This window comes from Alosa alosa, chromosome 7 (genome assembly GCF_017589495.1).
Source record: "Alosa alosa isolate M-15738 ecotype Scorff River chromosome 7, AALO_Geno_1.1, whole genome shotgun sequence".
NCBI lineage: Eukaryota > Metazoa > Chordata > Actinopteri > Clupeiformes > Clupeidae > Alosa > Alosa alosa.
Window position 1 is genome coordinate 33,381,894 of NC_063195.1, and position 15,396 is coordinate 33,397,289.

The following is a 15,396-nucleotide window of genomic DNA, read 5'->3' on the forward strand; positions in this document are numbered from 1 at the left end:
GGCCGACATGCTCAGCCCCAAGAGCTCGGCTCAAAATAAACCAGGTGATGAAAAGTTGGGGTTCGCCCGCGTCCGGCCAGTTTTGGAGAAGCAAAGAGGAGTGTGGAACACTGGAGTGCAGAGAAAGGAGGAGAAAGGAGGAGGAGGAAGAGGAGGAGGAGAAGAATGAAGAGGAGGAGGAGGACGAGGAAGTGGATGAGGAGAAGAATGAAGAGGAGGAGGAGGAGGAAGAGGAGGAGCCCCCCCCCGTCCCCCAACTGCACCTGTTGACAAGCGGAAAAGCACACATGCTGGCCCACACAAAGCCATATCGCTTTCGACCAGCGCCCAGTTAGAGGTCATGCGAAGCCCCTACTGTTTTCCACTGATACCGCGCACAACATAGGCTGCCAACAGGTCTGAACTTTGTCCACATTATGATGTATGAATGGGCCCTCACTCCCACACTCCTCTCTCTCTCCCAGACGTCTGCCCTCAGCACCTGCCTCCTCCACTTCCCCATCCAACACAAACCGCGTTGCACCTCCGCAAACGGCCCCCAGAAAGCCCGAATTACTAGAGTGCACTGATGGAGAATCTCCATTCCTTTCACTCAGCACCAGAGACTTCAAAAGAGGCAGAGCTGTGTGTATTCAGTCAGTGTGCTCTCTCCACTCAGATAATAGTCACTCTGGAGGAGGGAGAGGGAAGACGAACACATTCAAGAGCACACCAGCTGCCTAGTGTTCTTCACTAGGGTACTTGGGATTCACTATAGAAGGACACACATACAAAAGGAAGTTTCTATTGACGACTGCAGTGTGTATGTCTGTGTGTGTGTGTGTGTGTGTGTGTGTGTGTGTGTGTGTGTGTGTGTGTGTGTGTGTGTGTGTGTGCATTTGTGTTGATGTGTGTATGTGTGCATATGTGTGCACGTATGCATGTGTGTTTGGGAAAAGAGTTGTCTCATCAGTACAGAGACTGTGACTTTCTGGTGTAGAATGACAAACAGGAGTCTGTAGTTTGAATCCCGTCTTTAGAGATGGATGAGATACACATCAGATGAGCGTTGTGCGTTTCTGCAGCAGGAGCGCTAACTATAGCTCCAGTGAGCGAGGCTCGTTTTCACAGGCCGACAGATGGTATCTGCCCATGGCTCCGTGGGCACCAAACCGACTGCGAGCGTCCGAGCTGTGGGAGTCGCCCGAAGAGTTAGCGCCGCGCCACGCCGGCGTTATCGGGGGCCTGCTCCTGTCGGTGGTGCTTTATCACCGGTGTGCGTGACGCATCGGGCGGCCTGGCAGCCTGTCGGTGGTAATCGATGTGAGTCTCGTCTCTGGCGCGCTCGATGGGCAGTGAGCAGCGAGCTGTCAGCCTGACGGAGGGTCCGAGGGCCCCCCATTCATCAGCGAGTAGCTCAGTTATCTGACGGCCCGGTGCCAAACACACAAATCAACAGCTGACGTCAAACTGGGCCAAGGACCGGACTGGACCGGCATCAGGGAGCTTCACTTACACTCTTGGACTAAGAGTTCCTGCAGCCACCACTTACATCTTAAAAAGTTAGTTTGAAAGAGCTTCATATGCTAAACGAATACCATGACGGTTCAACAAAGTCAAGTTCTATAGCTCAGATAAAGAGCAAAATGAAGCGTGATGGTTCGGGGATTGATTTGACACTGTTTTTCAGGTCACCATTAAATTGAAAGTGTGTGTGTGTGGGGGGTGACGGTCCAGAGACCCAGTCAGGCAGGAGCTTGTACGTCCCCTCACTCTGTCACCATAGCAGCACTCAATTGAGTTTCCATTAATGTCTTATTGAGCTGGTCCACATCTCCAGGCAATTTGCACCGCGCGGCGCCATAAACAATGCATTTCCGCTCCAGCCTGGCTCCGCACGGCAGACTGCTGCAACGTGTCGGGGAAAGCTGGTGGAGCTCTATCATGTTGGCTTGACTGATGCTCCGCTCAGGCAATAATAAACAAAAACGCTCTGGAGCTCATTCATCACTGTGCATAGATAAAAATGAGCTCCTGCCTGGCGCTGGGGGCGGGCTGGGGTGGGGTGGGTTGGCGTGGTGGGGTGGGGTGGGGTGGCGTGGGGTGGGGTGGGGTGGCGTGGTAGGGGAGCCACAGGCTGGTGTGACACGCGGGGCGCCGCCAGGGAGGAAACGGAGGAAGGAAATCAAAAGAGGCAAAACGCCGTGCCCTCGGGCGCCTATGGAAATGAGATGCCAGACGACATCTGCACCCCTCGCGGCGGCACCCTGGGAGGAGAGTGCAAATAAGAGGTTATGAGCACGCGGCTACGGAGATCGTCACGCATCACACACACTCACACACACACACACACACACACACACACACACAAGTGATGTACACAGACTGGTGGAGGTAGGTTCTTATCTTCTGAACTTGCCCCGTCCATGACATATGTTTCTCTTTCTCTCTTACACACCCTGTCTCTCTTTCTCTCTGTCTTTCTCTCTCTCTCTCTCTCAAAAACACACACACACACTACAGGTCGATACAGACCGATATATGTTTTGTCAATATATAGGCCAGTTTTGACCTGTTTTGACACTGATCGGTCCATATTAGTAGCAGTATTCTTTTTCATTTTTTTTACCGATATTTGTTTAAAACCCCCTCTTATGTTTACTCTTATGTTTAGTTACATTTATGGCAGTTTTATTTCACTTAAACTAAGTAACATTAGGAATCCCTGATCAAGGTTGCACAGGAGCAATGCAGGCGATCTATTAGCAAGCTCTGTGAGGCAACTTTTCTCATTTTGATACAGATAATAGAACAGATCATTTCGTCTTTATAGATTTTGTTATTTAATGTACTGACCAATTTTAAAAGCAAACTATGAAGCCACCAACTGCTAAATCATCATCCAACAAAGGGGCTTGTGGTGCTAACGCTAGCTCGCCGGAGGAATCAACTGAATGCAACAACAATGGTCAGCAAACAGCTAGCATGCTAACCAAGGCACTGTACGGCTGTACTCACTAAAAGTTGATATTTGCACCAAATTTTTTTGTATTTGTGTGTCGCTTTGGACAAAGGCGTCTGCAAAGTCCCATAACCATAACCAAAATAGAACGGACCGTTGGTGGAGTACAAGCTGCATTTGCTGCTGTCAGAGAGGAACTGACCTCCTCTGTAACTGGCTTACAGAAAACAGCAGAGGAGCAGGAGAGCCGTCTAAAGGATCTGGAGATGTCAGCAACCACTACCAGCGACTCTGTGTCTGCTCTCCAGATCACGGTAACGACGTCCCAAAGCCAACTTAAGGATTTACAATCTAAGTGCGAAGACCTGGAGAATAGGTCCCGGAGAAATAACATCAGGCCGGTGAGCATTCAGTGAGCATTCAGTGGCTGTCACTAAGAAGGGGTGTCAGCCATTTGAAATTGTCTCCAGTGGTTGAGCAGGATGTGCTTAAATTGACAGGGCTCATAGAACTATGCCAAAGCCAAAACAACTTCCAAGACCCTCTGTCATCAGAGTACACTACTTTCAGGTCTGCAAACTCATTCTACGCCAGGCACGTCAACTGGAGCCTCTCTCCCTCAGCGGCCGACCCATCTACATCTTTTCCCGACCTGACCGCCGCCGAACCAAAGGAATCCCTGATCAATGTGATTGGTGAGGCTGAGCCAGTGATTTCACAGTTTCAAATCTCTATGCCCATTATGATGCTAGGAATGGAAACATTCCCCACTTGTGAAATGAAGTGAGAGAGTTTGGTGAAACCAGGCATCTTATCAAGCACTCCTGCGATATCATCCCATTCTCTGCTCCAGTTGAGCGTTTACTTTCTTTTGCTGGGTTGATCAAGAGGCTTCATCGCCTGAATGACAGACTTGGAATTTGCCACAGGGCAGACATGCACCAACGCACGCACACACGCACACACACACATACACACACACACTCACACACACACACACACACACACACACACACACCTCCCACTATATCTTCCCCTCATAATGGCAGCAAGTTAAACAGAGCCCAGGGCCAGGGTGGCCCTACTCTACACTAGGAGTGACACATCTTCACCACTGTTGAGCCCACCCTCCATAAAGCCATCAGTTACCATCAGGACAGCCCCAGAAGAAAGACTGAGAAAGGAGCTCGGGGAACATTTATTTTCTTGGCCATTTCTCCCTGTCGACCCCCTATTCAGATGCCCCTTTTTTAGACTGCCCTGAAGTGACCCCTTTCTTGGGGATATCAGCTTCATTCAGCATTGAGATTTATGGGCTTTAATAGCAGGGAAATGGACCAGGGCAAGTCCACAGGGGACCTGATTCAATTTCTTCAAAATCTTGAGCAAGGGACAGAGGGAGGGAGGGAAGGAGGGAGAGATGGAGGGAGGGAGGGGGTGGAGTGGAGTTGGGTAGAGAGGAGGTGTCGGAGTGTGGGATTGAAAGGTCACTGTCTGAGACGGTTTCAAGGTTACCATCTGGGGCAGCAGAGACCAGGCGGTGTTCAGACTCTCCCTGTCATTGTCACCCCAGTGCACTGCTTCGCTGAACCCAGGGGAGGGGGTTACTCCAGAAGTTTTGCAAAGCTGAGATGGAGGTCCTTTGAACAAGTGTGGGTGTACTGCACACACTGAAGGTCTTACCCCACCCTCCCCACTCCACCTCCTCCTCCTCCACCTCCTCCTCCTCCTCCTCCTCCTCCATGCTTGATTGTCTCTGCTCCCCTCGCTGGTCTCCTGATCTGCGGAGGGCATGAGCCTATGGATAACCCCCCGTTTATAATCCTATTGCCATAATCCCAAAAGGGGTGAGGCATTCTTCTCTCACACACACTCTCTCATACATACACACACATACACTCTCTCTCACACACACATGCTGCAGGCATGCGTGGTCACATGCACCCGTGCATTAACACACATATGCAAAACCACATGTGGAACCGCATGCATGCGCACTCACCCACGCACACCCACTTTTCCCACACACACACGCAGCTCCGACTGCTCTTGCTTGAGGTTGTTTTAAGGCTCATTTTAAGAATAGGAGGGTAATGGACCACTGGGCACTGAGGATGGGGGTGGAGCTGACAAAGGAAGAGTGCTGAGGATCCAGCTTTCACAGATCACACACACACACACACACACACACACACACACACACACACACACACACACACACACACACACACACACACACACACACACACACACACACACACACACACACTCTCTTTTCGAGTCATCCATTTCAGCAGAAAAAAAGTCCAGCCTGAATGCCTCCAGGGACCCCCTGGTACTGCATCAAGATTTTATGAGCTCTTTTAAACTGAGAAGATGAGCTCAAGAGAGAGAGAGAGAGAAGAGAGAGAGAGAGAGAGAGAGAGAGAGAGAGGCAGAAAGACGTTCTGACGGCTGACAACCACCAGCGTGAGAATCGTCTGTGTATCCAGTGTGCCGGCGACGGAGTTCCCACCGTAGAAGAGGCTCCACAGGGCCGTAAGTCTGCCAGGCAAACACGCTGTGGTCCAAAGCCTCTAAACACACTCCGGAATCCTCCCTCTCTCCCTCTTTTACTCTTCCTCTATCCCTCTTTTATTCTCCCTCTCTCTCCCTCTATCTCTGCATCCACACCCTCAGTGTGATCTGGGCTCTCACCACACGCTCACGCCTCCAGACCAAATTAGATCCTAAAGCCTACACACACACACACACACACACACACACACACACACACACACACACACACACACACATACATACATACATACGTACACACACACACATTTTAATACCTTTATTTGTGTTCACATTTTACAATAGATTTCATTGAACACAAACACACACACACACACACACACACATACATACGTACACACACACACACACATACTGTACATACATACATACATACACATACACACACACACACACACACACACACACACACACACACACACATATATACATACATACGCACACACACACACACACATATATACATATCACACACACACACACACACACACACACACACACACAAGTACACACACACACACACACACACATATGTACACACACACACACAACAATATGTACACACACGTACGTACACACACACACACACACAGGCTAAACCCTTTGTGATGCAGCAAACACACTGAGGTTCAGGGTTTCACACTAAATTACACAGGCTGATGGGCCAGTAATTGAGCAGACACCTCCCTGCATTCAGATAGGAGGGGACGCCTCAGACTGCGGCTCTTGCTCTCTGGTGAGGAACAGTGGCCTGTCTGTGATCCACACTCACCAAGGATGAGACGCACGCACACACACACTTACTAACATACAACGTGCAAAACACATACCAACCCACCACCACAACCCCATACACATGGACTCAAAGAAATGCATACACACCCTCATAGATCCACAGCACAGACCAACACACACACACACACATTTTACATTTACATTTCTTCATTAAGCAGAGGCTTTTTATCCAAAGCCACTTACATTTGACAATTCTATTATAAGGGCCATTGTCCCCAGAGCAACTCCACACACACACACACACACACACACACACACACACAGACACACACACCCATGATGCCACAAGTTGAGGGCCCTGCAGCAGACCCCCACAACCCCACCCACCCACCCCCCAGTGAGGAGGTGCAGACTGCTGCTCCCCACCCAGCGGGACTCCCAGCACACGGCCTGCAGAGAGCAGAGACGTGCAGCAGGGCCCCATGGAGCCTCCTTTGTGGACAGCGTTTGCTGTGGTCACTGGAAAAGACTGACCAACTGTTCTCTGCTTGCCTTACATCATAAACTAAGGCTGCCAGCAACAACGACTCGTCTTTATTGAAGAAAGAAAGGAAGCCTGTAAAGCATTGTTAATAAAGGATTGTGACAGCTCTCCTTGACGACACATTCACATCAGACTCAACAACCCTGACGCAGGTTCACACTGAGGAATCTTTAAAGGGGGAACTTTTTAAAAATAGCACACCGTTGCTCGGGAGTCTTGACTCACGGGCCTTTATGCGGACTGGCTACCCATTGGGCATGTGTGTGTATCTGTGAGTGTGTGTGTTTGTGGGGAACAAACAGCTGTGGCAGAATGAAAGATGAGAGGGCAGCGCAAGTGAAAGCTAAGCACTGCTGTTCACCTTGGGTGTCAGCGGGGGAGACTGAGGTGACCATGACAACAGCCCAACAGACATCACAGGTGGGAGGGTGCCAGCAGTAACAGGGCTGTCAAACCCCCCACCAAATAAAGGACCCGCAGAAAGCTGCCTATCCCAAATGCCTGATTCAATTCCATTTCTATGGCTTCGAGAACCGGAATGTTTTCTAATCTTCATCAATGTCAGAAAATCTGTTGGTAGTAACAAAAAATAATTGTTGCTTGCCCTCTTTGAGAACCACGATGCAAAGAATGCCGTTAAAAGAACATAATGGCATTTTAATGAGTTCCGTTAGCATACATGTGTCCACAGTATCAATGAGCCATCTGTCTGCATTCAGGCAGCAGTCCTGCAGCCTGTTGAGAGCCCTGGACAGGGGGCGTAACACAGGTGGGGCGGGGAGTGGGGCATTGTGGGTAGAGTCTGACAGGCGCACACAGGATTTTTGTGGCCATGTCAACACTCCACCTGCCAGGCCTCCTCCGGCGTACCTGTCGGGCCTGTGAGGCTGGAATGTGCCGGCCTCAATGGATTAAGTGTTTCACTTGAGGCCGGGAATATCAAATGAGGTATTATCAGTCCACATGTCCAGCCAATACAACACACACACACACACACACACACACACACACACACACACACACACACACACACACGAACACACAGAGAGACAAAACCCCATCTAGCACACAGACACCCAAAAGATACAGCTCGCATGGTATTACTGTAATATACTGTAGGTAGTTTCTATAAAGGGAGAACGCTCACAGGCAGATAAAGGTGTAATTATAACCTGTGGGAAGGTATCATAGTTCCAACTCCAGGAGCCGTGTGCCCCGCGTGACTTTCTGATCTGCCTGCATGGGAGTGACACAGTGTAACCTTAGCATCACTCCACACTCAGACCCTGGCCATTCAGCTGGTCTTGAGTTTCCCCAAGCTGGCCTGGTATGCTGAACCCTTCACGAGTTTGAGGTTCCCAATAGCCAATGATCACACGCACACTAACCTTTTTGTGTAGGTTTTAAGCCCCAAAATAGTATTGTGGATACAAAATGGAGCTCCAAGGTCTCCGATTGGCTCTCTCAGCTGGTCATAAGCACAGCACAAAAGGCTTTCAGTCTCTGGGGGGTTTGCAATAAACTCCTTTGATGCATTACTGTAATTTAGCCTTTTCAGCTTCTGAGTGAACACAGACAAAAAAGAACTGGGCCCAATTGTATGGGCCCTGGAACAGATGACCAGTGGAGTCAAATGGAGTGACCAGAGGGAGAGGAAGGGTAATGAAGAGGGTTAGAGACACGGAAGGCCAGAGAATGGGGGAAGAGTCTTACTGATATGATAGATAGATAGATATAGATATAGATATAGATAGATAGATACATACATACATACATACATACATACATACATAGACTAGGCAGTCAGACATAACACAGATAGATGAAAGTGCCTTGATGGATTATATACTGTAGATAGACAGATATAGATATAGATAGATAGATAAACAAATGGATAGATAGAAAGGCAAAAAGAGAATCAGAAAGAAAGAGAGAGATGAGAGTGAGTGTGTGAGAATCAGAAAGAAAGAGAGAGATGAGAGTGAGTGTGTGAGAATCAGAAAGAAAGAGAGAAATGAGATATGAGCCTGTGAGAATCAGAAAGAAGGAAAGAGATGAGAGTGAGTGTGTGAGAATCAGAAAGAAAGAGAGAGATGAGAGATGAGCGTGTGAGTTGTGAATGGCTGCTTGTTGTCTCAGTCGTCCCTGTGGTGAGAGCTTGGTGACACGGGCACAGAAGTGGCAGCTGTCACGTCCTGACAAGCGTGGAGCAGGCACCACTCACTGGCATCGACTCACCCTCCTGACCCCAGAGAACGCACCCCCCCATCCTCCCCTCCTCGTCCACACAGGCCTGATCTGCATATCAAAGCCCCTCTTCTTCCAAGGATGCTCGGCAGCTCTTTGGAACGGGCAAACGAGGGGTCAGGAGGGCTGTACTTAAATTTAGAGCCCAGAGAGGGTCAACGGAAAAAAGCAGCAAAAAACATGAAAACACTAGCCTGGATTTGGATTCAAGTGGAGGACAAACACTGCACAGAAAGTTATCACACAAGCAGCAGCTAGAGACAGAGGGAATGAGAGAGAATGAAAAAAAGAGAGAGCAAGACAGAGGGAATGAGAGAATGAGAGAAAGAGAGAGAGAGCAAGACAGAGGGAATGAGAGAGAATGATAGAAAGAGAGAGAGAGCAAGACAGAGGGAATGAGAGAATGAGAGAATGAGAGAGCAAGAGAGAGGGAATGAGAGAATGAGAGAGAGCAAGACAGAGGGAATGAGAGAGAATGAGAGAAAGAGAGAAAGAGAGAGAGCAAGACAGAGGGAATGACAGAGAAATAGAGAAAGAGAGAGAGCAGGCAGGAGGGAATGAGAGAGAATTAGAGAAAGAGAGAGAGCAGGCAGGAGGGAAGAGAGAATGAGAGGAGGAGGAGGGAGGGTGGAAGGACAAGAAGAGGGAAGAGGATGGAAGAGGGAAGAGAAAGGGGGAGCAAGACAGAGGGAATGAGAGAGAATGATAGAGAAAGAGAGGAAACAAGACAGAGGAATGAGAGAATGAGAGAATAGTGGACAGAGAAGGAGATAAGAGAAAAGAAAGAAACAAGACAGAGAGGGAATGACAGAGAAATAGAGAAAAGAGAGAGAGCAAGACAGAGGAATGACAGAGAAATAGAGAAAGAGAGAGAGCAGACAGGAAGGAATGAGAGAGAAATAGAGAAAGAGAGAGAGCAAGACAGAGGAATGAGAGAGAATGAGAGAATGAGAGAATGAGAGAAAGAGAGAGAGCAAGACAGAGGAATGAGAGAATGAGAGAGAGCAAGACAGAGGAATGAGAGAATGAGAGAAAGAGAGAGAGCAAGACAGAGGAATGAGAGAGAAAGAGAGAGAGCAAGACAGAGGAATGACAGAGAAATAGAAAAAGAGAGAACAGGCAGGAGGGAAATGAGAGAGAATTAGAGAAAAAACAGCAGGACAGGAGGAATGAGACATAATTAGAGAAAGAGGAGAGAAAGGCAGGAATTAAACAGGGCGAAATGGCAGTAAGCTATTTGGGCGCTGATCAGAGGAAGAGGAAGAGGAGGAGAATTAAAGTTTAACGGATAGTATCATCAAGCAATTAAGCGCTGACAGCAGCGGCAAGTGTTTTAATAGCGTTGTCAGGATGCTATTTATAAACCGGCCAGGCCTCGTCACTTTCACACTCCGCCGACAGGACCGGAGCTTCCCTCTATTAGCGCCGGCTATTTTCAGAAGTACAGAGAGGAAGACCTGCTCCCACCTAACATGTGTACACACACACACACACACACACACACACACACACACGCACGCACACACACACGCACGCACACACACACACACACACACACACACACACAAGTAAAGAAGAATAGGTAGAATAACATGGGGAAAAGGGATGATAGTAAGACTCAGACTAGTATTGTAGGGGCTCCGGGAGGTCGTAGTCGTGGTAACGCACAAGTTCAAGCTGCCTCAGACAGTCAGGGGGAGCAGGCCCACCCCCCAGTGAAAGATGTAATTATTGCTCTGTGTGTCTCGCCACCAGGGTGGGCTAGCAGCTCTCTCTCTCTCTCTCTCTCTCTCTCTCTCTCTCTCTCTCTCTCTCTCCCTCTCCCTCTCTCTGGCTGAGCAGCATGATCACCGCTCCTCTATTCGTCTCTGCTCAGCCATGGACCAATCTCCCATTCAGGCTGCCATGACTGCTGTGGCTGCTGCTGCTTCTGCTGCCTGCAGTAACAGCGATTAGGACATTTGGAGGTGGCCTGAGGGTGTGTGTGTGTGTGTGTGGGGGGGTCCAGGAGCAGGTGGATCAACAATGCTCTCTAATTCATATACATGATCAGTCTAGTGTAATACGATCTCATGATTAAAGCCAGAGAGAAAGAAAGAGACAGAGAGAGAGAGAAAGAGAGGGAAAGAGAGAGCGAGGGATCGTCACCTAGCGCCCACTGTGCCACCTCCTAATCTTAATTCTATCAGACGCACGCCTGCTGTGTCTCAGTATCCTTGCACCAACACCACACAGCATTGTGGCAAAATATCACCACAATGACACACCATTTAGAGAGCAAATGGCAACACAATGGCCGGATTATTCAGCGGAGCTGGACACAGTCAGAGTGTGGACATGGAGGACGGTGAGGGCACGGTCGTGACTGACCCATCTGACATGACGGCACAAATGCAGCCAGAGCCTCTCGTCATTTCACCAATCTTCAGCACCAGGGTCTGACTATTCAGCGACCACACAAACACACATGCACATGCACGCACGCACACGCACGCAGACACAGACACACACACACACACACACACACACACACACTTTATGGGGACTAGCCACTCAGCTAACCAGAGAACACCACTGGCCTGACAGGCAAAACACACACTCCAAACCAGTGACTTCCCTGAGCAGAGGCAGGCTCAGCCAGCTGTGCTAAAAATGCCGTGCCGTGAGTCACACATTCAGCCCTGAATAGCAAACCAGTTGTTTAAATTCCCAGTGAATCCCAAACACAGTGTGACACAGTGGGTCACTGTCCTCTTGTCTGGCTGGGCAACACTATGTGCTAGTGGTAGTTTAAAAAATTCTAAATGTGAAACATGCTGTGCTACTGCAAATCCTTCATGGAATTTGTGTCCCTTGGCTGGTGGCATGCAAAACCACACTGTTTTACAACCAGAAATCTGCCTAGCGTGTATCCAAATGCTCCCCTGTCCTGTGTCTGTTAAGTAAGCCACAGATGTGTGCTTTGGATTAGGTCTGGAGTGGTATTATATGAGGAGTGAGGAATCTGTTGATTTGCATGCTTATGTAAAATAATCACCAATCCAATCAATAATCTGCTCAAGAAAAGACCAAAACTAGGTCACTAGGTTAAGCTTGGACCACATTGGTTCACATGGACAACAATCAAACCATCAAACGGAAAATCTGAACATTCCAGAAAGTTCTGGAATCCCTTCCCTCGGCTGGTCTGCAGGATCAGGCACACACACCTGGGGACTTCCATGATGAAGCCATCACTCGTACTGTTAACACTGGACAAAGAATTTGTTGTGTGATTCTGAAAAGCGGCTTGTTGGGACATTTGCTCAGGAGAAACCTGATATGCCTCTATTATAAGACAACTGTGTAATATTCAGATAAATCTCATCATTTGTAAAGTCACAGGAAACACACAAGCTGTTGTGTTTTGGGGGTTAAGGGACAGAGATACACTGAGCTAAGATTGTGAATGTTCTGTATTTCTGTTGAATCCCATTACCCTGCCAAAAAAAGAAATTGAATACATATTTATGTCGTTCCCTTTTCAAAGAGAATACTTAAAGCTGCTTGTTCTAACATTGAACCAAAAGACTGTGCAGCACAAAGGGCCATCTGTCTCCTGGCTTAAGGATTGACAGTTCATCTACAGTATAAATTGACATTATAGTGATTAATTAATTTGTTGTGTTCAAACACTGGGGCCAGAATGATTTGTTCGAGGCCTGTTTAATGGCCAGGCCTTTGTCCAGAGATGGAGTCAGTGCTTTGTTCCATCTTTCATCCCCAATCTGTACTGGCCAAATCAAATCACAGGGCCGGAGATGAATTGTCACTCTGGACAGTGACCCCTCGCAATCGTCCGAGGCCTCAAACACCGAAGGCCACTTGAGAAATTCAAAGCGACGCTGCGCGCATAAATGGAATGGATTGAGAGGCCCACTTAATGCCTGCTCACAATGAGGGGACCCCCACCCCCCCCACGCCCTCTCCCTCCCAACTTCCTGACCCCGTCCCCTCTCCTCCTTCGCCTTGGCATTAATCTCCCGCGGAGCCTTGGTCCCTGGAGGCCCTGAGAGCGCGTCTGACACGAGCCTGCCAGCCCCCAGGCTGCTCTCGGGGCCCCTTCCCTGGGGAGGACAGGGGCCCCGGACGGGCAGGTGCACAGGCCGTGTCGGGGAGGGGGTCCGCCTGCCGTCTGTCAGACCACACTGTCCCGTGGCCCACTCCCCTGGTGGTGATGGTGTGTGTGTGTGTGTGTGTGTGTGTGTGTGTGTGTGTGTGTGGTGGTACGACACCAAGACAGAGACAGTGACCAACAACTGAAGCCACAGATTATGTATCGACCTAATTGCATTTGCTCGGGTCAATGTCGTGAGTGGACACTCCCACAACCTCCCCATGAGGTTTGTTCCCTCCAAAGCATGACTGCCCACCAACACACTTTCCCCACTGTTACAGACTGCTATCAGCTACCAACACAAGCCTGACTGCTGATGATATGAGTGGGGTTTACTGACTGTTATAATTTAGGTCATTATCAAACAACACACACATACATACATACATACATACATACATACATACATACATACATACATACACACCAAACAAATTAAGGTCTACATACCTTGTCAAAAAGAGATTTCCATTGCTGAGACAGAAAAGGATAAAAGAACAGAAAAGAGAAAGAGACAGAGAAAGGAGAGTAAGGGGGCAAGCCATCCCAAAAAAGTACCATTCACATTCTTCAGATTATGGGTCCAGCTCTGATGTGAATCACAAAAGGATGATACAAGTTGAACACAGGTTCAAATAGTTAAGCCTAGAAAATGCAATACACCCTTTCAGTTCAAATTGTAATGCTTTGAACTACCTTCAAATGACTAGATATGAATTAGAGTTATCTTAGACATGGCCATCCTCGCTGAATATTTTAATTAGTGAGGAGAACATAGCCTAATGCTTTTCACAGCCAGCTTCAGATTACTATCTAACCTGTTTGGATCTGCTTACAGCTATTTAATTCGACAGCGGCACTAAGTTAAACTACAAATGCAAGAAAATTCAGGAGGACAAGTTGAATACATGATGTAGGCTACAAACACTGAGGTAACGGATCAGCATATTTACTCACATCCTCCGGGGCCGCGGGGAGGACATCGGTGCTTTCGAGTACTTCGATCTCTTCTCCCTCCGCGTTGGATGCAACCGCCGGAGAGGAGTTTACCTGCACGTCCCGCGCCCCGTCTCGCATCATCGGGGAAAGCTCCTCACAGTCCGCCACGCTCGTATTAGATCCTCATAGGCGTCCTCTGGGTAACGTGCTATACAACTGCCATGTTCACAGTTCTTTCCGAGACAGTCTGTGCATATACCCGTTCATGTGGCGCACACAATTCTAGTCACTTAAGTTGAGCGACAGATTGTAAAAGCATCAACGGGCATTTTTTAAAGGGTATTTGAATTATTCGGCAGATTACACGTGAATTTCACAGGCTTTCAACAGCAAAGACACCAATGTGCTGTCAAATCTTTCTTAAAAGGTTATCCGGGCGAATTGGTTGAAGAGTTCCAATGGGAGCAGCGAAGTTCCATGAGCAGACATTAAATGTATGGCGCACTTTGTGTTCATCCACACTTTAGCAAAGAATAATGCAAATCGTCTTCAGTGAAACTAATCCCATATTCCTATTGTGACTTTAGTCATCGTCATTGCTTTGTAATCTTCATTGCGTCAAATTGAGGCAGCAATCCAAGTTTTTGGCGTTCTAGGTGACATCACAGCATCATCCAAATAACGGAGCCGTAAATTCCTGATATGACTCACCTGCAAGCAAGCATGACACCATAAACACTATGTTACGCGTAAAATTGCCATGTGAAGTAATCGTCTAGCATACCGTGATGATATGGACAAACACTGAATTGACTTGAGCTAATTAAAATGTTCCAACAATTCATCAAAACAACGCAAAACGAACAAATGAAACACAGACATACCTCATTAGAGAAAAATCAGTAAATCCTTTCTTTCTATTCCAGCAATAATAACAGGCTATGTAAATTTATGGTGCGTCATTGTACCTTGCTGTTGTTTACCGCGGCGCTTCTCGGATGGCTGCCCACCTCTCTGTGTCTCGGAAGCGCTCGGGTTCAGCGATTCTGTGCACTGGCCGGCGTCCAACCAGCTCACAGGCAAAGTTCTGCTCGTCCACAGATCCGAATCATTGCCGCATACACAAGCCCGCGAGGGACTGCTTTTTGACTAAGTGCAGAAAGGGACACCCGCCCCCTCTTTCAGACCCTCGACATTAAAGAGCACTGGCTACCCTCGATGCCTCCGCCTTACACTCATCACACCCAGTGCTCGTTG

The 15,396-nt window shown here is 48.4% G+C and overlaps 1 protein-coding gene across 3 annotated transcripts in view; it reads right to left on the reverse strand.

The window, feature by feature from the left end:
• The window catches only part of rhbdl3 (rhomboid, veinlet-like 3 (Drosophila)), a 41,148-nt gene extending 25,752 nt beyond the window's left edge, over window positions 1-15,396 (reverse strand). For 2 of the 3 annotated variants that reach the window (XM_048248366.1, XM_048248363.1), the window contains exons 1-3: window positions 15,108-15,396; window positions 14,158-14,850; window positions 13,651-13,674 (exon numbers count right to left, since the gene is read on the reverse strand). In XM_048248366.1, the coding sequence (XP_048104323.1) occupies window positions 13,651-13,674; window positions 14,158-14,280 (147 nt within the window). In that variant the 5' untranslated portion in view covers window positions 14,281-14,850; window positions 15,108-15,396. Of the gene's footprint in view, window positions 1-13,650; window positions 13,675-14,157; window positions 14,851-15,023 lie in introns of all 3 variants that reach the window. The other variant, XM_048248364.1, reaches the window with a different exon arrangement.